This window comes from Morone saxatilis, unplaced genomic scaffold, assembly GCF_004916995.1.
Source record: "Morone saxatilis isolate NCDOM2014 unplaced genomic scaffold, NCSU_SB_2.0 Contig15, whole genome shotgun sequence".
NCBI lineage: Eukaryota > Metazoa > Chordata > Actinopteri > Moronidae > Morone > Morone saxatilis.
Genome location: NW_023339707.1, coordinates 20,305,840 through 20,333,549, shown reverse-complemented (window position 1 = coordinate 20,333,549; position 27,710 = coordinate 20,305,840). Strand labels below are relative to the sequence as shown.

At 43.6% G+C, this 27,710-nt stretch overlaps 1 protein-coding gene across 1 annotated transcript in view; it reads right to left on the bottom strand.

Annotated features, from left to right (window-relative positions):
- camta1a (calmodulin binding transcription activator 1a) overlaps window positions 1-27,710 on the bottom strand; it is a 271,771-nt gene that overhangs the window by 89,807 nt on the left and 154,254 nt on the right. Inside the window, exon 4 of the mRNA XM_035657274.1 lies at window positions 27,383-27,518. Within this exon, the coding sequence (XP_035513167.1) occupies window positions 27,383-27,518 (136 nt within the window). The remainder of the gene's footprint in view (window positions 1-27,382; window positions 27,519-27,710) is intronic.

Below are 27,710 nucleotides of genomic sequence, written 5' to 3'. Positions count from 1 at the left end.
TGCCTCACAAGGACCCAGACCTGCAAGGACAAATGACCGTCCCTGATGCTGTCCCTGAGTCCCTTTGCTAAAAGAGGCCGGTTTAAGGTTAAGAGGACCTCGAACCCACCAGCAACCACCAAGCTGCATTTACAAAGTCAAACTTCTCCTCTCATGAGAAACCTAAGCAGGGATATGTTTTTAGCTTGAGATAACCTACATTACACACAGTATTATCACGCAGGTATAGTAACATTAACTTAAGAGTTTTGACTGAGGCAGAAAATATGACAAGAAATGTAATGTTTCAGAATGAAGGTATCGGGAATACATTAGGATGGAGTAGATAAAAATCTCATTAGTTTTCAGGTGTCAGTAAAGATTATTCCTGGACTTTTTGTTTATTATCAGGCTGACTAGTGTAGAAGCTCCCAGTGGAGACCAAGTGTTAGGGATTAACATGTCATCACAGAAGGGGGAACACAGACATTCTGACAGTTACACTCGTGAGTTGAGGCTTCATCTAACACCTGCCTCACACCTCCTGTCTAGAAGCGCACCTGTTCTGACACAGTGTGAGGCTCAGAGCTGTTCCTGGAGCAGTGTTTACACCTGTCCTAGCCTCACAGCAACACACCACGATGGGGAAGAATGAGAGGGGCTGAGGATCAGGGATATTGGGGAAAGAGGAAGATGCAAAAACAAGAAATTGATGGAAATTTCCTGTGGAGAAGCTGGGGTGGAGTAATGGCAATGCCTGAGCACGCTCAGCAGCGCTGTGGTGTCGAGGTAACATTGATGCATGGTGTGACCTTACTTGTAATGCCAGCCTTAATCTACGCAAGTGGAATAAATGAAGTGGGGCCGCTGCGGACGTGTCACCCAGACTTATAAAGACAAATCCACCACCGCTCTGAGCTGTGTACATGTATTCATAAAAGTCAGAGAGACAGACAGAGTGGAGTGCCCAGCATTGCCGGCTGGCTGGCGACAAACACATCCTAGCTCATGGTTGTCATGGCTGCATGGAGCTGTCTATCATTAGGTGTAGCACACAGAGAGTATGGGAGATATGAAGGTGGAAAAAAGATGAAAAGAAAAAAAGTCCAAAAAATTTAAGAAGAGAGTAAAAAGCAAAAAAGCTAAAGATAAAAGGGCAACTTTTTTACATTATATTTTATGTAATATTTGTCACTGTATCTTTCAAAACATTCATACAAAGTGACACATAAAACATATAAGTGCCACAGAATCTAGATGGTGACATGATGAAAATCAACATATTTGAGCACATTTTATAACATATGAAAGATAGTTAAAGATTAGAGAGAGAGCAAGTTTACAGAACTGTTACAGAATTTAAGTATTGTCATAATGTAAAAAACAGTCCTCATGTAACTGAAATTTGTAATAGGAGAAGGCCACAAGCTCTCAGTCAAAGGATCTATGCTTTTGGCTTTTTTGTCAGCGGCTCAAGGATTCCCACAATGTATAAATCTGTTTATGGTCTTTACTTAAAAATGATCAATACAGAGGCAAGTATCTTTAGTGGAGTATCTAAGCTTGTGTGAGTATTTGAAAACGATTTGTGAGGACAGTACTTAAACCTTGAGACGAACTGCTTTATTGAAAATCCCAGTGTGCTGACACTAACACAACTTGTCATAGCCACTCATTACAGTTTAACGACGGATGTCCTGACAAACAATGTTTTCTGCCGTATAGTCGACTGGCTGTCAAGTTAGCTGCAGTCAATTCATACTTGGCTGGCTTTATTGGCATGTAGTTCAAGTAAAGAGCCATCATTGATCACCGTGCGTTTAGTCTGTTTGTTTCGGAGCAGTGGGAGCTGGCCGGATTGACAACAGGCCTACCCTTGATGGATGCTGGGCTGACAGTGGACATATGGATGTTGAGCACTGACACATGCGTTGGGAACTGGGATAAGGGTGTGTCTAACATGCCAACAATCTCATGTCCACTATGAGGCCTGCTTCCCCTCCCCCTCCTGCTCCCTGTCCGGGCCTCGCTCTGACATGGCTGTGATTAATGCCCCTGGCCAAGATGATGATAATAATGATCATAATTAATCAAGGGTTCTTCCTGCACCTCTAGGAGTCCACAGTGACCTGGAAAAGACACCCAGACCTCTTTTCCCCTGTTCTCCCCCTTCCTCTCTCTCTCTTTCTCCCTCTCCTCCTCCCTTCTTCCTCGTCTCACTGACAGGCCTGAACCTCGGCCCAGCAGAAAGAGCCATGCATTATCCTGCCATCACCACTTCTATTTATATCACACCGTCTATCACTATCACTTACTCTCCTCCACCCGCCTTTCCTCCGCCCGCCTCTCCAAAGTGGAGTTTTCTTAAAGCTGCCCCATATTTCCTGGTGGAATAACGCTGCCTATGCAAATGGCTAGGAGTCAAAGAACCAGCCTTGGTGACAGTGAGAAACTAACATCATCATTTTTTAGACATAGACAGAAACAACGTCCAAAACAAAAGCCACCACCTCTCCCTGCCTGAGGCCTGGCAGGAGTCTCCCTCTCTCTCTCCTCTGTAGTGTATTCCTGAAGGTTTGACATGCTTTGTGTATGTGTGTATGTGTGTGTGTGTGTGTGTGTGTGTGAGAGAGAAAGCATTTCTGTGAGGAGAGTGTGTGTCTCTCACAGAGATCTAGAATATATGCAGCTGCAGAATGATATTTTAAATTCCTTGGCGGCTGCCAGGTAACAGTAGCCTGGAGCAATGGAAAAGTTTTTTTGTCTCACCTTCTCTTTATTTCCCCTGGTGAGAAGGATACAAAGCTCTTTTGCTCGGCTGAGTCGTACGTGCCAGGCATGTGTTCAAAACACCTCCCTCCTCCCCAAGCTACTCAAATGCACATTGCATACAGCTTGTCTTATTTTTTTATTTAACTGTCTCTTAATACACTCTGTCCAACTGTACTAAGGACCTGAAGGCAGGTGCTGATAGTGCTTACACATCACACAAAGCATTAACCCCACACTTATAGTATAGGGTAGTATCACCAAGTGCAGCTCTGAATTAAAAACTATAAATGCCAACATGGTATTTTACTCAGTAATGCAATGACGAGCTTTCTGTTCGTATAGCAATAAGTCACATCTTTCTTCTTCTTCTTCTTCCCTAAATATCTTTCTATCTCTGGATTTTTGTCACTTTGTGTTCTAACACGTCTCTTATCTCAGTCTGTATTTAGGGCTTTTCTGGATCTTACTGAAATCACGGCCAGACTTGCCAAATCCCCCTGTACCCCTGTGCCAGGCCCAGCCGCCCACGGTGGATCCTGCTATAGAAACAACTGCACATGACATCATCAGAGCTCGACCCACACAGAGCAGGAACAAAGGAAGACCTACATTTACCCCTATACCAACCAGGTGGCCTACATTCCCAAATTGCATAAGATAACAGGATCGCTTCTTGTTCTTTGCTCTGTGTTTCTCATACATTTCAAAATGCTTCAGCAGGCGCTCCTGCCAAATTGAGTTCTTAAAACAAACAGATGAATACATGGTACATTGCCTGTTATTATCATTATCGTCATCGGTGACGCTCAACCCAACCACTAAACACATATGTACTAAAAATGCACAATAGATCTGACTTCATCTGAGCCCGAAGTGCACTCTGCCGATTTACAGCGCTGTTCCTCTCTGTATAAGTGCTATAATGCTTTATGATCTGATTCCAATTCTATGTTGACACCATGAAATGAAACTGCTAGATCTCACCAATGGTAAAACACAAACCACATTTGCTCCATTGCCCTACAGTCAAAACGCCTGTGGATACCTTGGTACCAGTGTCCACCTGCAGTATATAAGCAAATTGTGAACACAGAAACAAAGCATAAAAAAGGGTTAGAGATGATTTAAAAGCAAAGAAATTTCATTAATTAAAGCTGGAATACACATCCATGCTAATGACAAATATGACAATGACAGACAAGAAAAGTTATAATCTTATTCATACTCAAGGTCATCCAAAGTCGTGATAGCTGACGGTTATTGAATTGCCAAGGTTGCAGAAAAAGTTAGCACAAAGCTCTTTTCTCTTCTTTGATAACAGTGTGGCGTGATGTGCTCAGTCTGGGCAGCACTGCTTTGAATCTGTTCTGGTCAGAGTTTGAGGGGTCGGCCCTCCCACAAAGGCCATCTCCAACCTACCCTGCGGAGACCTTGAGCATACTGCAAAGCAACAGATGATGAAGGGATTGATGTATAGACACAAGATAATATGTATAAAGCGATGGTGGGAGGGAGAAAAAAGGAGGGGAAAATGGTAAAAGTCTCTGGAGTCAGGGGAACAGCTAAGGCAGCCGTTGCTGGCAGCAGAGCAGTCATCTTCAGTCTTTGGGGCCAAAGTGAGGAGCCTTGAGGCACTGACTGCACAACTGCTCTGCCAAGTCTGTGTCTAAGAAAGTCTAAAATAAAGGCTTCTTATCACAAAAAAATACAGCATGTCTCCAATGAACACAAAGATGCCGTTGATAACCTTGCACTTGTGCTAAACATCATCTCTCCCCAGGAAGCTGAAAGCAGGGAGGAAATATTGACAGAAATGTTTTCAGATTATTTTCTCATGACTAAATCAATACACAGATGGGCCATCTCTTCAGAGTGGAGTTAGGATGGAGTCATCCTGAAGGTCAAGCAGTTAGCCCATTAAAGAGGAAGCTAGGCGCACAATTTGGCAGCACATCTCTACCTCCTCCTGCATGGCACAGAGGTAGCAACCTTGAGGAGTTGATTAGCGGTAGAGACGGCTCCCACGACACAGGAGACCCCCGGCTCATAAAATCCAAAGCTCGGTAGCAGAACAAGGGAGCCTGGGAGAGGGGAACTGGAGGGAATTCAAAGCAGAAGAACTGCCTGCCTGCCTCATCTTTTACAGGACAAATTAAAACCACAGCGGAACAAGTCATAAAACAGGAAATAATGAATTCAATTATACTTTTTAGTGTTTAGGGGCTGCTGGTGAGATGTGCTGAGTGGGCAACGCGAGACGCGTGCACAGCAGCGGGCACAGACTGATGACTATGTTGGTGGCGCTGAGCTTTGCTGAGGGCTGCGTGTGTGCTGACTGCATGTCTGCATGCCCCTAGGAGCAGTTTAGACCTCGACAGGGCCTTCATTAGCAAATGAATGACTCTTAATTGGCCTCGCAAATACACAGGATGCTTGTTGATTATAGGGAGGGTTTTTTCCAGCCAGTGCTTGTACTTCACCACAGATGCACAAATACACAAAGTCTATACACAGCAATATACAACTAAACGAGCAAAGAGGCATGCTTTAGCGCAGGCAGTACTGACAATAACTGTCATGTCATCAAAATGACAGACAATTCAAGGCTTTGCCGTGCCAGGTTCAAAAGCAGGGCTTCAGCTGTCAACAAAGGATCCTGACAAAGAATTCTGGGACATATTCTCTCTCTTCAGCCTATCTATACTTCTCTCTATCTCCTTCTACCTCCCACTACCTATTTTTCACTCTTTTTCAATACGCTCTAGCTTGTCCCCTGGCATTACTAACACCTCAGCAGGAGGGAGAATCACAGACAAGAGTCCCCGTGTCCTAGATTCAGCAACACTGGCAGGAGCACGGCACATACTGGCCTATCGTACTAGCTGCCATATAGGACTGAAAAATCAGCGACACAAAGCAGCCCAGTTCAAACACAATACAGAAGAGCCCACAGGACCCACAGTCAGTGTTCACATACACTCACACTTGCAGCTGCAACGTGTTATAGTGAGGATTACTCCAATGGTATTCCCTATAGTTAGGTTTGTTATATCACTAATGCCATCAGCACACTCTTCTAATCTATGTGTAACAGTGTGTTTGAGCATTTCTGTAAGTTAACAGATAATACAAAGATATAACATGAGTACCAAAAAGAGTATCAGCATAAACATATTCTTTTATGAATTAATGTTTGTGGGCATATTTGTAAACAGGAGCTAGAATAAAGGGTGATAAGAAAGGAACAGGAAGAAAGAAAGCAATTAAGCAAGAAAGAAAAGAAAAAGAAAGCAAAAGGGGTGGGTTGAAAAAAAAAACTGAAAGAAAAAGCACAAATGGTATCTTTGGAAAGTCACTGTCGCCTCTATGCCCCAGCCCCTGGTGCCACTCACCCACCGCCAGCCTGCCAATTAAAGCCCTGATTAAAACCGACAAAGTGTCTCCAAATGAAGAAAGAGCTGTTGGAGGTCTTAACTGCTGAAGCCTGTCAATTACACTGCCAGAGGAAAGCGGTGAGGGAAGAGCAAGAGGGTATAGCAATGACACGCAAAGCAGGGGGCACAGATGAATATAAGATCTCTCATTCAATGCTCTATGACTCCCCATGCTTCCCCTGAAAGATAATGGATAATATGTGAGGAGGAATTTAACAGAGAAGTAGATTTTTATACTATTTTTTTTTCGTTCCCCCCATTATTTTGTCTGTTCTTTTGTTTGAGCATACAAATTCTCATATTTGTGGGGAAAAATGTGTCATGTGGTAGACTTATTAGAGATATAGCAAACCAACAACACAGTGTCCTTTTTGTTACCTCTTGTTGCATGTTGCCACTGTAAGTCATAGAAGCCCCACAGTGATGGGCTCAACAGCAAAGCCCTCAATCCCAGATAAACCACCCACAGTGTACATCAGCTGCTAAAATATGATGGTATTCGTGAGGTCATAAATCTTGTTTCAGCGGGACGGGAAGAGAGAAGAAGCCCTAGTCTCCCCTGCATCGTTACAGCAGCATCCCTGCGGCCCATTCCACCTCCATTTAAGCTAAATGTCAACTTTTCAGCTCTTTTTTTTTTCTTTTGCTTCCTGCAGTTGCCATTTGTTTTAACACAGGGGGAGGAAAGTAAGAAAATAAGTCAACAGGAAGAAAACTACAAAGACTTTGTTGTCAGCGGCTTTCAGGGCTGAGTGGATCGCCGAATGTTCTATAGTTCACAAAGAAGAAAGAATCCAGTGGAGAGTAAACTTGGAGATAAAATGGATTCCCGATCTGTCTGAATCTCTAACTCAGGAGCCAATGATATGAGTAATGAGGGTTGCTATTTGTTATAACAATGTCCTGTACCTGAACTGAAAGAATAATTTCACATCCAAGTAGAACTCTAATTCCCTAATACTTCATAAATGTTATTATTATTTAGACATTAATCATCATTAAGAACCCTAATGATATTCTTTCAGTTTAATTAAATTGGAATGGGTTTTTTTGTACTCTGTGGTGCCAAGTGAACGTACTGCAAGACGCTCTGGAAAGACGCTCAATCATCTGCAGCCAGATGGCTGTGGATTAAGAAATAACTGGCGTGCAAATTCACGTGGGTTGCATGGAAACAGGGAACCACCTAGGCTATGCTATTGTCACTGTCACACTTCCCAAACATGGTGTAATACATTAGGGAAAGGATTTATATGCCACATTTTTGTGTCCTTTTGACCAATATGGTGGCTTTGAAGGCTGTGTTCGAGGTAAAACAGAGGATATCACAAACTGTCCAACCGTCTAAAATCCACCATTAAAAAGGCGATATCTAAGCATCTGTTTAATTTATTCATGCTTTCTGCTGTTTTTGTTATAGTCACCTTGTAAAGGGTGGTCTGCTGCTCTGCCGTAGGAGGGAAAGATTGTGATGGTGTTGGGTGAAAAACAACGAACAGATGAGAAAGCGCCTGTATGCCTCATAAAACAGAGATCGCCATAGAACAACCATTTCCTCCTAGCACATAGGGAAAAACACAGCTAGAGGACAGACAACAGGCTCAGGCAGAGGAGCCAACGCACCGGCCATCTGATAACATTAAGCCCACTGAATCCCACCACTCACCGTCTCTCTCTCTCTCTCTCTCTCTTGCTTTCTCCTATACTCTCTCTTGCTGTCTGTCTTTTTCTCCCCTTCTAGTAGATGAGGAAAGAAAAAAAAGCTTGAAAGATGGAAGAAAGACAAAAAAGAAAACAGTTTGATAGACAAAATAAAAGAAAGAAGGTAGACAAGAGTGAAGGTAAGAACGCGAGAAAAGGCCCTATTTTTCAGACCAAGCTGAGGCCCTAAGGGGCATGCATTAAACACTGTGTGAGGCAGACCTCACCCTTTACTACTCTATTGGTTTATTCAGAGGGGAGGCAGCCACTGTTAATATTTCATGGGCCAACCAACAGTATAAGAAGGTGTAAGCTCACGGGAGACTCCAATGCCCCCCTCATTTCCCCTCCTCGCTCTGGCACTTCAGATGTGTCATGTTGCATAAGTATTGTGTCTTTGTCACTGGATCATGTGTTGTACACGTATCAGCACAAGTGCATGTGACTGTACTCTTCTGTGGCTGTGTCTTTCTCCCTTTGCCTGATAATGCAGGGTAAATGCATTGAAGAGCAAGGCTGAGTGGTCAACGCACTCATTCAGTGGATTAGTGACGGTAGCCTGTATCCTTGAACTGAGGAGGTGTAGTGCTGCAGAGAGGGCTTGTTTTTTCCCAGCAGTGTCATCTAACTGTCCACCACTAAACCCCATAACACACAGCTGCCTTAAAATCAATCCTGTTAGGGTACCACATTATCTTGCATAGAAAACACTTTCCCATTATCAAGTTAGACAAAAAATAGGCAGACATCACTATAAACTGGAGATCATTACATCTTAAAAGCACAGGCCCGACTTGGTCATTTTACCTAAGCGTCCTTTGTCCACTGCACCAAAACGAGACAACAGACTTTTTTCTCTAAACCCAATTGTAAGTCTTTAATGGGCAATTGTAAGATGCTGTGTCAGACATCCACAAATGGGTGCCATCCTTCATTGGCACCTCTCAAGTGTCTGCATGAGTTGAACAAAATAAAAAAAAGCTAAAGCGGGACAGAGCCTCTAAGAGCACAAAAGACACACAATGAATCGAGTGCTCTGGTCTTGGCTGTGGAGAGGCACTTTGCTGACTTCGTCCCCTGAGTGCCAGAGCAGGAGGACAGTCCTTTGTGTTGCAGAAGTCTTGGGCCACTGAATTCCCTGTTTCAGCGATTCTTTACTAGGGACAGATCCCGAGAGGTGCTGCTTCTCCCTGGGCTCCTCCACTGTGACTGACGTCCACCTTCTGTTCTCATGTAGAGGGGCAAATATGGGCCACTATCTGACCCATTTCAGTGACTCACTACCTGAACGCAACTGTCCTTAAAAGCAAGTGATGATAGCAGAGGTCACCCATTACCACTTGGAAAATGGGCACACCAGTTTAACACAAGATGGTCCAGGAAATAGTTTAGTGGTTTGTGAAGCAAAACAGCATCACTAAACTTATATTAAACATGCCTAATTTCCATAAGCTTCTAATTGCACTGTTTTATTTTTCAACCTTTTTTCATTTCTTGTGTAACCTGATCAGTCACCCAGTCACTACTCAGCTTCACAGTTGTTCATCATACTGTTCTTTGAGTGCACAAAAATTTGCAGAACAAGAATGGCATGAAGTGCTGTTACTAGTTTACAGGCTGGCCTCAGGCAGAACGTGCTGATGAAGAAAGTTACTGTACAGGTCTGTCCCTCTGAAACTGTTACAGCCCGTCTGGATGGAAATGTTTTCATAAGCCTATCAAATTCATCAAGGGACTGTTTTATGGGGTCATAAAACAAGGTGTAATAAATACAGCACCTCAGGTCAAAGAGTTGTTAAGTTCTGATACCTATGGTGCGGCCGGGGCCATGGCTAGACCAGCTTAAGGCAGAGCAATTATTTCTCTCAAGAGTGATGTCAGGCCCTGTATGGCAAGGGTTAGAGCATAACACTCAAAATACAGGTGGTGATTAAAGGCAGAACCCTACTTTTGTAATCGTCCTCACAGTCACAGAGGAAAACACAAAAAAACAGTTTAGAGTGACAGGAACAATAGGTGGAAGAAACAAGTATCTTAAGGAACAAATCATCTCTATGGTGTAAAAAAAATACTTTTTTTAGATGAACAAAGGAAAAACACTGCTCACATACTGTGGTCCAGACGGGCTCTAAACTCACTTTTGAGACAGTGCAGTTGCAGGGGTCAGATGGAGAGGTAGACGGGGGGGTGAGAGAGACACTGAGCAGCAAATGAATGCAGAAGCCGTAGAACACCTTGACAGGCAGATATCTTGCTATGCACGAGATCCACCTCAGGGGACGTCTGGCTAATTTCCTGTGAAAACAGCAGACTAGCGAGGCAGGAGGCCGCGGGTGGAGGTATAACAGAGAACAGGGAGGAGGTAAACTATTTTCAGTTCCTAGAAAAGTCTCGTCAGAGTTTGTTCGGCTGGCAGTACTGACATGGGACAGGTGGACGGGGAGAGAGGTGGGGGATGGAGGGCGGCAGTCGGGTTGTGTCTGGGCTGAAACAGCTGTGATGGAGACCCCTCCCTGTCTGTGGAAGAGCGGTGATGGTACATGATTATTCAGCATGGCTCCTCATCTGCATCTCGTTTGGGACGCCCTGGCCCCATCATTCCCTGTCTGTTTGCAGCCCCAGATCCTAGTGACAAACTCTCAAACATACTCAACACAAATACATTAACACTTAGTTCCACTCTTTCTCTCTCGCTCACTCTTTTACAAACACACATGCTCAGCGTCAGTCTCCATACCAAATGTCACCAGGGAGCGGTTCGCATTGCATGGCAAATGACAAATTCTGTTCCATATTCTCTGTAAGGAAAATATGGCTCCCCATTCTCATGACACATTTGATATACAGCCATTGCAAATTAGCCATGAGGCTGCAAGTGTGGAATGAATTGATATTCCAATCATCTGCATCATATAACTGCACACTGAACAACGGCAAAGTCATCTGCGTCGCCTTGATTAGTGAAGTACACATGCAGGAGAATACAATTGTCTGTCTACACTAGGAGCATACTTGTTTTCTAGCAAAGGCCTGCGTCTAATAGAGGCAGCCTCCAATAAATTTGTACAAATATTCCAACAGAAACAGGAAGGCTGCTTCATCAGTGGGATGTGTTGATAAACAATGGCGGTCTCTATTAGCAGACGCTGCTGTCAAGGACGTGCATGTCAGCCCCACTGAACGGAGACAGGAGAGAAAGCAGAGTGAAGGGGAGATGGGAAGAAAGAAATACAGTAGAAAGAAAAAGAAAAAAGAAAGAAAGAAAAAGAAAATAGAAAGAATAAAAAAAGAGGTGAAAGAGTGAAAACTGGGGTTGTTCTCAGAAAGGTCAGGCTGATTGTCTCTGCCCAAATATGCTGGCCTTTTCAAAATTAACTTGGCAAAGGCGATATTTTCCACAAAGCCGGCATCATGAATCAAAGAAGCGTCTATAGTTCATCCCTGAAAGCAAAGCAACTTCCCTCCCTGTGTGCTCCACTCTCTCCACTGACACTCCACCCTCCCGCATAGAGCTGACATCTTCAGTAATTATGTAATTAACACCATGGCAGGCCTAATTTCAGAGATAGTACATTATAATTGCATTCAGTCGTTCATTAGTTAGGCCAAACATTTGATACACTATGCGCAGGTGCGGCAGGGGGCCAAAGGCTACTTGTTTTTTGGAACGCAATTGCGGTGTCAATGACTGGATTGGTTTCTGCTTGATATCGCTGACAGGACAGGTTTTTGTAATTTACCAATAATTACCCTCACTCTCTGATACAATAAAAAGGCACTGGTCTCTGCTAAGACAAACCAATCGGGTTGCAAGCCTTCTGCTCCCTGCCTCATGGTCTGCTTGTCTGCTGTGAATAATGTCCAACGGGCTGTGGTAGACTGAATTAAATATTACAAAGGAAGAAAAAAAGAAAAAAGAAACAAGTGTCACAAAAGAACAGGACATTTTGTCTTCCTCATGCAGGTGTAATACTGTATTAAATAACACTAAAACAGTAATTACCTGAGTGATAAAGGCAAGTTAGGAAAACCAGCAATACACGTGCTGTTCAACATAATGTATTACATTAGTCAAAGCAGCAGTATGTCTTTGTGAGCTGTTTTTAATGGATTTTTTAAACAACAGTAGGAGCTAGTAATCTACATGAACGGGTCATGAATTAGAGGCTTCTGACTGTATCAAATACACTGAAGCAATTCACCCTGGGTGCATAATAAAAACAAATATGGTCCTGGTCTGGTATCCTGTAATGAAACACTTCTTGTGATTAGTGGATGGATAGTATCACACTATTATGATGTTACAGTCTGGTTGGGCAGACAGACAATTTGGTCCCAGTAACACCAGATCTGTCCCGGTCCCTGTGATGATTTCTTCAATTAAGCCTTCCTGGCAGAGGAGGCCAAATGCTTAACTAGGCAGAATTGGAGCTGCCACTAGCTAGAGGTAGCAATGGGCTCCACTTCAACAGCTCATTCATCAGCCCCAGCGCTACCACTGGGCCACCTGTTCTGACACCACGCAGGGATGGAGTCATTTGCATTCTGCTCCGACAGTCCTCTTTCCCTCTCCTCACTTTCTCCCCTCCCTTTCTTTCTTTCTTTCTCTGCCTATACAACTTTAAAGTTCCTCAGTGGCAGCTCTGGCAGATAATTGAATACCAGGGTTTGATTTAGTTTGAAATCAATTTGGGAAGGGGCTTTTCATTCATTATGCTCCTTGGCTTTGGTACTACGTCTAAAATCCCTCAAACTTTGGCAGGGGCTCGAACATCGTCAATTCAAAGTGAAATTAAGCAGCCCTGAGTTGGATTGACAGGCAAGGAGAACATGATGGGACAGGGAGGGTCTGTTGTCTAGGGAATGGGTGGACTCTCCTCTCCTCTCCTCTCCTAGGGAGTCACTCTCCTCTGTGCTCTTTGTCACCACCAGGTGCTGCTGTGAAATAAGGAGAGAGGCGTCGACAGGAGGCAGCCATGCACATAGCTTGACATTTTAGCCAGCTCCCTGCAGACACATTTGGCAAGTGTGTGGGTGGATGTGTGTATGCCCTCATGTGTTACAATTTGTTTCCGAGAGCATGCATGAATGTGCATGTGTGTTTGCATGACTGTATTTTTCGTTCAAGTTCAGGCTTGTGCATATATTTAGCTGTGTTAATCTAAATGTTTCTATCGCCTACAGCTTCTCCGCTCTCTGATTGTTTTATCTACTTCTTTGTGACAGTGTCCACCTGACAACAAGGCTGAGACATTGACCACATTCTGTTATGAATCAATGAAATGCATTATACAATATGTTACACTTCCTAATGGAACATTATACTACGCTGTATTTGAAAACAACTTGGTGCTATTGTGAAGAAATATGGAAGTGCTTCGGCACAGCACATTCACTAAGCACTTTGCTGGGTGTAAGAGGACTCTTTAACACAGACTGGAGGGTTGAATACCAGCTTTCAATAAAGAGAAGGGATAACATTGTCGAGTGAACAACTGCAAGAGTGCCCTAACTGAGAGGGATGCACAAATGGACACTTGGCATCACAGCCACTGTTGGGGACATCAGCGGCAGAGATCACTGCAGGTTTTCTCCACTTTAAAAGCAATTTCTTCCTTTGGAGCCATACCCCCCCTCCCATTCTCCAACTCCCTTATCTTCTTGTGTGCTCGACTCAATTGTCATCCGACTGACTTGAGGCTGTGTTAGATTGTTAAACCCCCCGGATATGGTAATCTGTGGGCTGCTCTGACCTTGGGAGAGTGTGTTTGCAGGGTGTCAGACCCCCTAATTCATCAGAGACAGGCCATTAGCTAGCTATCCAGCCACACAAACACACAATGGAACAGGAAGGAAAGTTCTCAGGGAAACAGCAGCAGCCCCCATTCCTGAGATATCATTAGTTACTGCCTTTCAAAACTGCTGAATTGGGACACTTACCTGACTTGCCCCATTTTTTGCACTACAAGAGCCAAGATGTTGATGAATGGTTGTAAGAAACTGTCACTACCAGAAAATGGGGAGAATAGGGTTAAGGACATATCCTGGCCAACTCTTCAACATTAGGGACTAATGTAGGAACACAGATGATAACACAACTAAACTCTAAAGACTTTAGCATTTTTCACATTTACTTTGGTAAATAAAGACCACACTAAATCAAAACCACAGAGTCTGCAGTATGTAAGCACAGTTACAATCTGAGTCCCTCTTTGAAGGATTAGTGAATGAAGGACAGGATATGTAAATTGAGCATTTTCAAACAATTTCAAAGATGGTGAAGGGTTGCCACGTGAGGTCAGTGGTTGTGAAGAGCCTCATATATCTAGATGCCAAGTGAGATGGAATAGTAATTACTCCTGCGCATCTCTGTGCAGAGACACAGCCTCTATCTTGTAAGCGGCAATGATTGACAGCCTCAATAAGAGACTCGCGCCGTGCCCCCTGCCCTCCGCCTACACGCCCCTGCGACGACTGGTCAAACCCATCGTCTGGTGCCCCCCAGGCGGGGCATGGGTGACACCCCCCTCTGATAATCCTGCCCATCACATCCATCATGCCACCCTGCTCAACCCATGAGAGGGCACAACCGAGGGAATCTAATCAGGCAGTCTAATTGAGGAGCAGGCCCAGCCAATACCCGGGCTGGGAGGCTGGCTCTGCCTGGGCAGGCTCAGGGGACGTCAATAACACTCAGCGGGTGTCGATTCATCAGACCTCCTTAATGTCATTAGCCCTGAGAGGCTCGCTTCACCCCTTTCTCCTTTCTCGCTCCCCTTCCATCTATCCATCTCATTCGCTCATGCCTCAAACTTTCTTTCACTCACTTTCTGTTGCCTCTTCTCTTCCCTGTGTCTCTAAATCTATCCATCTCCCACTCTCATTACCCTCTCCCTCACTAATCTTTCCACAGGCAATAATATGTTCACCTTGCATAACAAGTTCAGGACTTGCCTAGAGAATGTTATATCTGTGTGTCTGTGTTTGGGAAATTAGCATGTGAACACTCTCACTGCTTCCTTTTCACACTCCACTACCCGGCTCTTTTCAGTCCTCCTCCTACCATCTCTCCCAATCTTCAGCCCTCCCCCTCTGCCCCAATATGTTCTTCCTCTTGCTCTCCAACAACATGTGGCGCATATTCCAGCTGTTTATTAAACAATGCCAGAGCATCCTAGGAGCAGGTGATGCAGTCAATTACTCCACAATTACCTGGGTAATTATGCAAAGGAGGAGAGAGAAGAGCAGTAGCAGAGGGATGAAGAGGACCTTGGCAGAGGTGGATTGGCTGTGTTGGCAGTGGTTGGGGTCTGGAATGGCAAGCGATTGAGACTTTGAAGTGACAGCGCCAGAGAGAGTGCAGCTATAAAGGATGATGTGCCCCCTCACCTGCCAGAAACATACACTCACACACACATAAACAAACACAAACACAGCTTCGAACATTCAGCTTCTGCCCAAGCACACTGACATCCGGATGCTTATGTGTATGTGGCTTTTCTGAGTGCCCAAGCCTGCTGTTTTTGTTTTGGACAATAACTATACAGTGTTTCTGTGTTTTTCATTCTACTCCCGTGACAATTAGGTGCCTTCTACCTGAGAGGAAGCAAAGAAGGGAGGGGAGGAGACAAGAGAAGATAGAAGAACATGGTAGAGGGTAGTAAGGACAGAAGGGATGAAAACAATAGGAAAAGGGAGAAAAGGTGGAATCAGGGCAGACAAGGAAATCTGTGGGGAATTACATGTAGTCCTAATACTGATTAAATAAGTGGAGCTGCTTGTTTTCTTGTTTTGCTTTTAGCATCCTTTTTAGTCTATTTTAAAAAAAACAGGCACATTTGGTAACATGCACATTTACTTTCTCTCAAACCCCAGTCACCACCACTAACAACCAGTGCTGCTCTGCAATCATCCATGTGGACTGTTTTACACATTGACAACGAAGCTCATGTCAGGCGGGCCTGACAAGCATGTCTTGGGGTAAATTGAACCACACAGTGGCTATTCTGAAACAAAAAGTGTCAGATGGAAGAAGAGGGCTTGGCGTATTGCCTGCCATGGGAGCTTTATGCACTCGGATTGAAAATATTTCCACTGGCAGGGTGAATAGTAAATTGCTTAGTGTCAGCTCATCACTTAAGGAGGATTGTTGGTGGGTATAATACTTCCCAGCACATGGCTTCTCCAAATAGTCTCAAGCCAGCCAACCCCTCTGAACTCTCTCCAAGCGTTCTGACGTGATGGTGTGGCTGGAGTCATGTCTGTGGACACTAAGCTTTCAGTTATGACTCCCCAAACTTGTCACTTTGGCTCATATACGTCTCTGTGTTGCAGATTAATTTATAAATCCCCCATCAAGAGGGAGGTTGACTGACCAGTCAAAGTAAACATGACCACATTTAACTGAGGCACAGTTGAAGGGAAAGTGTTTTTACAGCAGATGAGATGGTGAGCATTCTGTGATCCTGAGAAAAAGCACAACCCTTTTGCTGATAAATTGTTTAAAAAAAGCAAAAGCATTTGTCCTTGGCAGAGTTTAGTCTCCGTTTATTATGTTTTCCGTGTGTTCACCTGTCTGTCTGAATCTAGCAATGGGGCAGAATTAGGTGGTCACATGACCATTCTGTGTTAGTGAAGATGGGCATGAGGGAATTACCTCACAGCTCCGTATCTCAAATCTGTGGGATTAAGCTCCATTAAACATGGAGCGCCGCCGAGCTTTATCTTGGGATTTCACTCTGAGACAGAGCAGAGCGCACAAGGAGGAGGGAGTCAGGAGGGAGAAACAGCGATGAAACGTCCTTCACCTTTATCGACCAAATTATATAAAAAAGGAGGGATGAGAAAAATTGCTTGCCTGTTCCACAGTACGATGGTGGAGAGCTTGGCCATCACACTTGTGCACGTAGCATGCTTAAACATCCATACAGCTTCTCCAACACTGGCCACTGCTCCTGCTCCTGGCACACACACATATTCTGTAAAAACAGGCCTTTCCCCTAGGCACACTGGTCACTTAATGAGAAATGACCACTGCTGAGCCTTTGCACTCTCCATGCACTTGACAAAAACACACACTTTTTACACATACACACAAGCAACCACATTTGCAAATGCACAATTAAACCAGAATTTGCTTCAAGAGTAAAATGAATCTGTTAGTACTTTCCTTTCAGCTGATAAAGCTATACATTCGAAATGTGACTATAATATTTTTTGTAATGCACTTTAAGAGAGTCTCTTTAGATTAAGTGTAGGTCAACGCTTGTGAAATGAGTAGCCTCCAAAAGTATCCTTACATTTCTTTGCAAAGGATGTCCATAAATAGCCTGTACATGACATCATTTGAATAATCAATAAGTCATACTTACACATTAGCACATTATCTGTATCTACCTATGTTTTAGCTTTGACCAAGAAAATGAACCTGCACTCTGCTCAATATATTAACTGTACAGCCTGTGAAAGAAAAAAAAAAAAAGTGAGCATGCTGGGAGTCAGGGTGGTCCAGTGATGAACACCTCCTGTGTCCTCCCTTCATCCTCTTTTTCTCTCTCTTGCTCTTCTCCCTCCTCTGGGCTGTTATTGATCTGATCTCCTCCTCTCTCAACTGGAGCCATGATTCATGTTGTTCCGACTGGCCCTCACTCACCACACACAGACACAGCTCAGTCATGCCCTCCCCTATCTATCTGTCCATCTGTCTCTGCCTGCTCTCCCTCTCTCTGCCCTCAGGCAAGTCAACCTGCTGTCCACATAGGGCCACCGTGGCCCCGTTTGCTCCTGTGTATGATTATTATCATTATTAATATCATTATTTATTTATCTTAATTGTTATTCATCCTTTGTATTGTATCTGTAAATATTCTTAGGGGATTTTATAATCAACATAAATCTACATTAAAAGTTGACTGGCTTTTCAAGTAATGCATGATGTAAATCACTGATGAGCTTCATACGGGAAAGCATTCTGGAGAATGTATGATAGCAGTTTTAAATCCTATTTCAAAGTTTTCCTGAAGCTCTACATGGCTGCCTTTGATAATACAGTAATACAGTAATTGTTTGCGTGTGCGCTATTTTTTCAATATATAATATTTCCCCATTTATTCAGGCTTCATCTATTAAAGTGTTTCAGTCCATTCCAATGCAGAATGTTCATTTTCTGAAGAAAAAGAAAGAAAGTGAGAGACAGAGAAAAAGAGGAGAGAGAGAGACAGAGATGTGTATAGGCCTTGCAGCAGCAGGAGCACATAAAAGCCCAGCTTCAGCCAAGGCCCCTGCTCCAATGTGTAGAAATTAATTGAGTGAAAAAAATCTGCTGTTTAAGGTTGAAGTGGGTTATGGGAGGCAGTGTAACAATTGTTTTCTGTTTGCCAGAGGCTATATATCGTTCATTCCGGCTTTCTCTCTCCTCTCTGCTCAACACTCGCCTTTCCCTCACTCCCCACCCCCCCTCCTCCCTTACCATCCATCCACCTTCTAAGCCTCTCTTGCTCTCTCCTCTCCTTTTCATCAGTCTTTTATTTTCCACAGTCTACAGTCTTTTTGATTCATTTTTATCTCTCCCATTTTCATCTATCACATAGAAGATTTTTTTTGTATCTTTAAATGTAATTTTTTAGCAATAACAGGCTCCATTTATGAAATGAGGTTTTACTATATCTGCTTATGTGCATGTTCAGTGTGGAAATTTAGTCACATATGTGGTGTACATACATACAATAACAAGATTTTTTCCCCCTGAGATTCTGTCAGTAAAACTAAACAAATGTACATAGATGCAATAATTTGTGTGTGAGTATGCGTGCTTGTCAGTGCATCTGTCTACATGCATGCATCATTATTTAGTGACAGTGACATTAACAGGGGACCAGTGTCGACACACAATGCAGAACAAGCTTAGCACCCCCTTGGGCTTAAACAAATGAGACATTCTCTCTCTCACATTTGAACGCGCAATAGAAATCCACAAAAGTCTGTTGCTACCCTTCTTTTCAGCACTATCAACAAAAAATATAAATCAAAACGACAACCCCAAAAAATGAAAAAGCCAAACAAAGAACAAAACTTGAACAGACAGTGTTGAAAATCAACAGAAATTGAAGAAAAAAACGAGGAACAAAGATACAGGAAGACACAGAAACGAACATTTATTCAGATTACTGTGAAAAGAACAAGGTTAACATTGATGTATCAGCCAGGAATGGAATAAGAGAGATGCAGAATGCAATTCAAAAACAAGTAGAGATGATCAGAAGGCGAGAAATAGAAGGCACAAGACACAAAGTTATGACTAACAAAACTTACAAGACAAGACCATTAATGAGCAGACTTTTATCTGCATTAGTATTTCCTCTGTTGCCCAAAGCAGAAGGGTTAAACCTGTTTCCTGTGTTAAACTCCTCTTTAGCACCCTTTCATGTAAAATATCAAACCTTTCAATATCACTCTGAGGAAAGCACAGTTGCTCACCCTGTATAATTCTATACAAACACTTAACCATTCTCTTTGAACTTTGCAGCTCCACTCATTATACCTCCTTTGAAGAGTGAATTCTGGAGCAATGCTACATTTTGATTTTGTAGTTATTAAATGTAAGACAGCAGCAAATTACATCTAAACCTCTGTGTTGCTGGTTAATAATACATAGACCATGTGCAGTAGCCAGCAGAATAAACAGCCAAGCAAAAAGAAAGATAAAGGTAGCCGATGAGCGAGACGCTCGAGTATAACAAATTCATCTCACTGCACACGTCAATAGACAAATATTTTTGCAGATGAGGCAGAAAAGCTCCTTTGGAATTGTGGGGCCAGCTGTACTGACTTTTTGAGTAAAGAGGAGATAATGTCACTGGATGATTCCTCCTCAAAGCCCCTGCCCCTCCGTGTATAGTAGTATCCTAAACACCGTTGCTGCGTTCCCTATCTGAAGAATATTACAAGAACCAAGTGTTCCAGAGGCAGCAGGGGAAAGAAGAGATGGTTCTGCCAACAACATCCGAAGAAAACTGCTGCTCTTGACATAGAGGTCTGCCTTCGCTACAGGAATGGCCTCATATTAACGGAGACCATTGGAGTAAGCGGCTTTTTCAAAGGGAAGAATCAGATGGAGGTAAGAAAGAGGGAGGAAAGAGAGAGGAAAGGGAACAAGATAAGACAGATGGGGAGAAAGGGAAACCTGCAGATTCAGTAAAAGGCATATCCTGAAGAGATATCCAAGGCATTTCAAGAAATCTATATAATGCATTTTACAGGTTTTCAGGCATAGAAAACCACTCTTTGATTCTACTCAATAGACCTCAGCTGACCCTTTGGTCCTGGCCTGTAGACAGAAATGTCAGAGAAATGTGTGAACCAGCCAAAAGCTGGTTGTAGATCATTAAACAGAGATTTTGCGAAGAACTTGCACCTTGACATGAGGGAGGTGAAAGTAAGACTGATGCTGAAACTTCTTTCTTTCCTTTGAACTCCTACCTTTAAATTCAAGTGAATCAACTGAATCCAGCAATGGTTCGAAGTCTAGACTAGAGTGGGTCTTTCGGTACATAACACTACACACTGTATCAGTTTTCTGAGCAGTATGAATCTCTGAAGAGTGTTCTGGCCTGGATCTGAGAAACAGTAGAAGGCAGAAGCCTTGGTGAAAGTTGCTCATTAACATAAAACCCAGGCCCTGCGTTGTCCAGGGATCTGTCTTTCGCTCACGAGACCAAACAAAAGAAAAATTCACAAACCAGAGTCATGCAAAGCCTGCTAACTGCCTAAAGTGCTTTGTTTTCTTCACCCCTTCTACAAACCTCTTGCCCCTCCTTTGCATATATGGTGTTGGGGGGGATGGTGTTACATACATCAAACGCTGGCAAACTCACTTGATTTGGTGCACCTGTAGTATTAATGTTAATAATGGAACACATGCAAAGTAGTGGTAAGCATTCTTGTTTCTGTCCCCATAGATTTCTGTTCCAAGTGTCACTAAAGAATGAAAGGAGTCATATGGCTTCAAGTCATCTTCACTCCCTCATTTTACTGGGCTCCATTAGTCTTCTGAATGACTTTTTACCACAGTGAAGGTGTCTGAAGCTGCTGGACAGCGCTCCCTTTTTCACTGCAACCCAGGAGGGAGATGGGGAGCTACAGCGGGGAGCCTCCATAAAGCCAGTCTTTAAATGTAAGTCAAAGTCCTCAAGTTTTGCAAGAAATTAAAATATTTCTCAGGCCATTTTCTTGGGTATTTCTTCCTTCCCCGAAAGGAAATAACAATAAAGAAGGGGACCCCTATGGAGATGCCTCAGCATGACAACACTTCAACATGTAGCAACATGTGGTAAATTAAATTACGGAAGCTGTCGATAATGCACAGCTTTTTGACAGGCGCCTTATACATTCGCTCCCTACAGCAACCTTTCCAAAATTAGCCCCTCAAATCCGGCTGCTGGATTGAAATGGTGATAGCAGGGTCAGCATGAAAGACAGACTGAGGGCTTAACTGCTGCTGAGTGATTCGGCAATTGTAAGAAGTAAGAGAGGAAAACTAATTACTGCGGTCTTAAAGGAAAACCATGGGTAAAGTGGACGCTCCCAGTGCTGGGGGTAAGGCGTTCATGTGGGAAGGCTTTGGTTCAGTCGCTAATAACAACATAACAACCCCCATTAAGCCATTATGCTGGGATGAGGATCACTGCTTTAATCTACTGTGCTGGATTTAAAAAAAAAAATCACACAATAACTAAAATGGATATCCAGGTCTCACCTACCTCCCTTGCATGGCAACATCTTAAGCTTAATGCTGCAATTTCTAATAAAGATCTTACTTAATGCTTTTATATTCCTTCATCCCAAGGTTATGTTAACTTAGCATTAATAAATGAGAAGCCAAGCTGTAGTAAGTAAACCATATACTTTCTGTGCCTATGCAACCACTCACTGACTATTGCTCTATTGTATGTAACAGCCGAAGGTTAGGAGTTATAACCATGGTAACCACTCTTTAAAATATCACACAGATTGGTCTTAACTCCTCCACAATCAGGTAATTCAAAAAGGAAGAGCTAGCTGTGTGAGCTCCAAGGCAAGGAAAAAAATAGTGAATAACAAAGCAGGCTCCAGGAGAAGAGAGAAGACAATGGAAACAGTAATCGATTTACTGTCTTTACAGAGCAGGCAGCTGACTGTTGTCTAAAAGACAGCCTATAAGTTTGAATAAAAATGGAAAATACAAACTTTTTTGCTTTGGGCATTGCCTGTATCAGTAATCTGATCTTAATTTCACAGTTGAGTTGGAGCAGGGAAAGGAGGGAAAGCATGCACGGTGTCACCTCCTCTCAGAAACAGGGGTTTGTTTAGTGCCCTCTCACATCTGGCCGCACAATCTGGTGATATCAGCCACTGGATCTGTAAATCAGTGCTACCACTGCCACTGAGAACGCATACTGCCATCCAAAGCAACTCTATTTCACAGATATGCAGCTAGTTTGATAATTTACCAATGCAACCCACCCAGATGGCCATGAAATTGTGGAATTTTATTTTTTCCCACCACCTTTTTAACTAGCAGACAAAAAGTAAAAGTATAAAGCTGTGCCTCCAGAGAGTCAAATTAATTCAGGTATAAATGTGCTTGGATGGACAAAAAATGTTTGATTTTTCTGCAAAAGGAAGGACTAGACTACTGTTAAAAAGAGGAACTAAACGGTGAAGGTCATGTGATATTGAAAGCCAATGCAGTGTAGCATCCAGCGCGCATCTACTAGCATCCACTCCATTACAACATTAGCAACTAATGTTTTGACATTTGTCTTCATTATTATCAATGAACAGAGGCGATTGAGCCACCAGCATGCTCCATTACCTTCCTTCATTGCACAGTTGCACAGTTGAAATCACACATTAGGGTGGATCCAACATGAAATGACAAGTTACGGGAGCTAAGGACACACCAGCTGATTATTTAGGTGGCGGAGGGTGAGAGGGTTGGGTGAAAGGATGGGGGGGTGGAGCTGAGGCAGGAATGGGAGTTAGGGAATTGGTAGAGAACTGTATTGGCATTAAAGTCTGGGGAGTGTAGGGGCGCAGAGCAGCACAGCACACCTTAAGAAGAGAAGCTCATTTCAATCGGTATAATTAGCCTGTGGTAATGAAATAAGTCAGAGGCACTGCCACCTTCACTTAAGAGAAAATCGATCTGCGTTTGAGGGAGTTTATTAAAGCTTAGGAATAATGGGGAGAAAGGATAGAAGGGGTGTAGGAGTGGAGGAGATGAGGGGTTGAGCTGATATTAACAGCTAATCAGATAAGAAGAGGTGGTAGAAGCTTGACAAGAAGCAGAACGGAGATCAGTTGGAGTTTGTCAAAGCAGATGTGTTTGAGGTCTCTGCTATTTCACAGCAAGAAGCCAGGGGATGCTAGAGCTATGCACACATGAGACATACAGTTTGAATTAAGATGACATCACTCTGTGAGAATAAAGCCAATCAAAACCTGGTGTAGCCGAGGATGCTGACTGATAGACAGCCACTGAACATCTTCAGAGTGATTGCAAGGACCCCCATGGATGTTTGGCAATGGCCAGGAGCTGGCAGACAACTTGCTTGGTAAGAGCAGGGTGTGGTGAGATAATCACTGATGGACATCTCTCCTCAGGTGCCCCAAATGCATGCTGGTTGCTAGGGGTTCTGCTTGCTCATTTATCCAGCCGTCTGGCCAGCTCACCTGGAGTGATGGGGGAGACGTCAGGAAGGCAGGCTGCTATTTCACGGCCTGTTAAGCGCTAATGCCGCAACATGCCCTGCGCTCCAATTTTAGGGAACAGGGAGCATTACCGCCCAACTCAAGGTTCTGTCCGTCTGGACTGTGGACTTGGAGGTTAGTGCAAGGAGGAGGGGGGAGGACAGAAAGGGCAGTAAGGAGAAAGAGAGGTGGGAGTAGTAAGGACAATGAAAAATCTAGTGAAAGAATTAAAAGAAATGAAAGACAGAAGAAGGGGGTGGAAGAGAAAAAGACACACAAAGAGAGTAAAAGGTAGAGACAGAGAGAGAGAGGAAGAAAGAGAGTAGAGCCTTGGTTTACACGGGCTGCTGAGCCAGCACTGCGGAGCAGACAGGACAGCAGCAGCACACGCTGACATCTACTCCTGCCACGCAAGGCTGCTTCTCGCAGGCCCCAGAAGGCCCCTGGCTCCCGGACTCAAAGCCTCTCCCTCACTGGAGCCACTGAACATCACTGGCCTGAACCACCCACAACACTTGTCCTCTCTGTGCACTAAACCTGGCCCATGTAATAGCCACAGAACCTCTATTAAGCACTGGGTGGCTGGGGAATCAGAGCAGCTAAAGCACAGCATGAGTGATGTAAACTCGATCCTGTAAAACAAGTAAGGTTATGCTCAAGTTATGTCAACTCTTTGTGTTCTGCCTTGTGGGGGTATGATATGAATTATATATTTAAATAGTCTTAATCTGTCTTTTTTCCTTCTAAATAGAGTAGTAAGCAGAAATAGATAGCTCTTTCTCTTCTCCTGAGGTCTCATACTTTGACTGTGCACAAAGAAAAGGTCAAGTCATTTGTATGTGCTTACAGTAAACATGACTGCACATGATGGGTCATGGATCCCATCATAGGCTGGTTACAACACTGATGGATCACCTTTCTCTGTCAGTCTTGGGGAGTGAGGTGTATAAAGGACATGACTCAGATCTTCCAAGGCAGCAAGACACAGTCGAAGTGTTATAACTCAGCACAAACAATGTGTGCGCTGTATTTTTATGTGCAGTTTGTGAAATAGCAATTATGGTCCACTTTCTATGAGCTCCCATGTGGCTTTGCAGCTCTGAGTCAGTTTCTCCACGTGTTCTCTCTCTCCACTAAGCTCACCTTCACACCTTGCACTGGCTCTGCTACTCACAGAGCAATTAGCTCTGGTAAATTAGACTGGTTACAACATATAGGAGCTCACGGAGCAAAATCACAGGATGGAGAGTTACAGTTTGTTCCGAATTATTGCCGACAGCTGAATGAAAAGCGGTCTTTACGCTTGTGACTCATGATGATTTTGCTTTAATACACCCTTTATCTTATGTTGCATATTGTACACTGCACTCTTCAGGTTTAGTAATTTGATAACTATCTCGGCCTTTGACTGCTTATTGCTACTGATGGACATAAAATAAAATACTGTAATAGTAGGAAAGAAAACATCCTTCTTCAAACACCCAAGAATTATGTAATAAAGATATCTGCCCCTTTCTATTTTCAACATGTGTTGCTTCTGTTTCTGAAATGTGCGTCTTTTGACGCCCCAAGACCACATTGGACAGGCCATGGCAAGTCAACAAGACCACACAGCATATACAGCACAATATGTAGCATGAAGAGAATCTGGAGTGCTGACCTGGATTTAAGAGTCTTTTGTGTTTTATTTCACGATTTTTCACCTCAAGAGCCAATTTCTTCAGCTATGTCTTGCCAGGAAATGTCTTTTTTTAATATAATTTTTATAAAGCTGGGACTGTTGGTCACAGAGGTCTGGATATATTTATGCCATAGCCGTATGTTTCTGCTCATCCATTGTGACAGCTACAAGACCGCAGAAGAACACGTGCTATCACTGGACAAGAGAAGTAGCGAAGATACAGTAGCTGTGATGTACCAGTTGAGAGAATGGCTCTAAAGAAAAACAGCTGCTTTTCTGGAGCATTGACCAGCATTGATGCTCGAAAATAGGACAGTGGCATACAGTACAGAATTCTTTTGGGGGACAGTGCTTCCACGTGTGCTTAAGTGGGCCTAGATGATATAACAGACAGCGAAAGTAAGGTAGATGTGGGGACATTTTCAACTGACATCTGTTGCCACTTTCTATTAATGTTCTGCTTTAGACATGTGCTTATTTATATTGCGTATGTATGCTTTAAGACTGGTTTGGGGGAACAGCTGGTTCTTGTATTAACTGTACAAGCCATGTTTACCAGAGAAGGTACTCCTCCTATTACACCCTAATGTCCCTGGCTTCTTCTTGAAGGGGCACTTTGAGGACAGAACCAAGAGGTCAATCATGATGCCATCTTTCTTTATTACTGGAGACGGGAAATCCACAAATGGCCAATGAGGGTGGGACCTGGGTAGTGCTGAAGCTGGTCAAAGGTCCACCAACACGGTTTAGGTGAGTTCATCTTTACTGAGAAAAATGGAACAGGAAATTATCGTATCCTGCTATTGAAATAAAGTGCATATACTTCATATTAGTTTGAGGTTTTCCTATTAACTGAGGTTGTAACTGCATCTTAAGGAACTTCTGTATTGCTGTTAATATACAACTTGTGCAATTGCCACTTGGATTGAATAGACTCAACGCATTTGCCAGTGAAAAAGGATCTGAGTAAGAAATGCTAGTCCAAAAAGGGCAGAATCACTTCATAATCCCTGTCTGTACAGATTTATGTGTACTCTGTGGAGATTGAAAAAGACTGAGCCTACACACTAAACATTACTGCATCTATGTTCACATTAATATAACTGTATCAATGCAAGCTGACTGACTAAACCTCCTGTAAATCCAAGACTGTCAAGAAAGTAGAAAAATATGTAACAGTCCAAAAGGATGGATGTACGTAGTCCCAACAGGTTATCAGACCACTGCAGGACCAGAGATGACACTAGTCTGGCAAGGCAAAGGAAGAGGCCATTTTCTTGCAGTGACAAATATCTGGAGGAGTACAAACAGAGAGCAGAGCCCCTGTTGGGAGAATGTCTGAGCTTTGTCTTTGTCATACTGTGTGACAGACTCACAGCACCACTCCCTGAGGTGTGTGGTTATGTGTACATGTGCGTGAATTGTGTGCAGGTGTTTGTCTGTGTACATGCGCACACACACACAAATGGGACACCAAAATCTCCCACCCTCACATCTCTACTCTATTTCAACTTGTAGCATCTTTGCTTTAGCACAATTGTAATCAAAAGAATTAAAGTCTGGGGCTGAGACTTGCCTGGTCTAATATATGGGCGAGCTTATTAATCAGCCAGGGTGCCCACACTGCATTGCCACCACCTCAGGTCAAGCAAGATTGAGCCTGGGTGAGCCAAGGACAGATACAACTGGGCTTTTTATGGCAGCGGCTGGTATGGGGAGTGACTTGGAGTGAGGTGAGGGAACGCTAGCTCCACAGTACTGCTTTGAGCCAGCAAGATTAATGTAGGCTCTCTGGAGCAAAGGCAACATCCAGAGCCTTAATAAGGTACAAACAATCGGTTCCACTCCACCGGCTTCCCAGGGAAAACTATTGTTGTGCTGCATTGTTTCTTGGTAAGGCTCCTTGGAGACACGAGCCGACTGCAGCATGTGACTGTCTCCATTACAGCCAAGGGAGAGCTCACTGTAGACCTGTGTTTGTCTGTGTCAGGGTGAAGGTTGCTTCTCTCCAACCCCATACCCACCCCCACCCTGCTTCTTTTCCCGTTCACTCCATATAAATCCAAACTCTTGTAAGCGCACTCACCTCAACTCCCTGTACTTTCAACTTCATGTGATCCTCCCGTGTGGTCTTCCCGTCTTTCCTCTTCTTCCAACAGTAGCCATCCTTTCTGTACTTCACCTTCTTCCTATTGTACAATATCATCGACCCATTCTGCGGCCTGGATCCATGGAGACAGGACAGAGAGAGGGAGAGCAAAAGAGAGAAAGATGAAATGAGATGAGAAGAATTTTTAGGCAACGCTACAGCACAGCTCGGGGACTCATTTTAGAGATGTACAAAGAGGCCCGACACGAGTCTGCGCCAGGCAGAAAATGCACCAGTGACTTAGATGACAAGATTTCTTTATGGT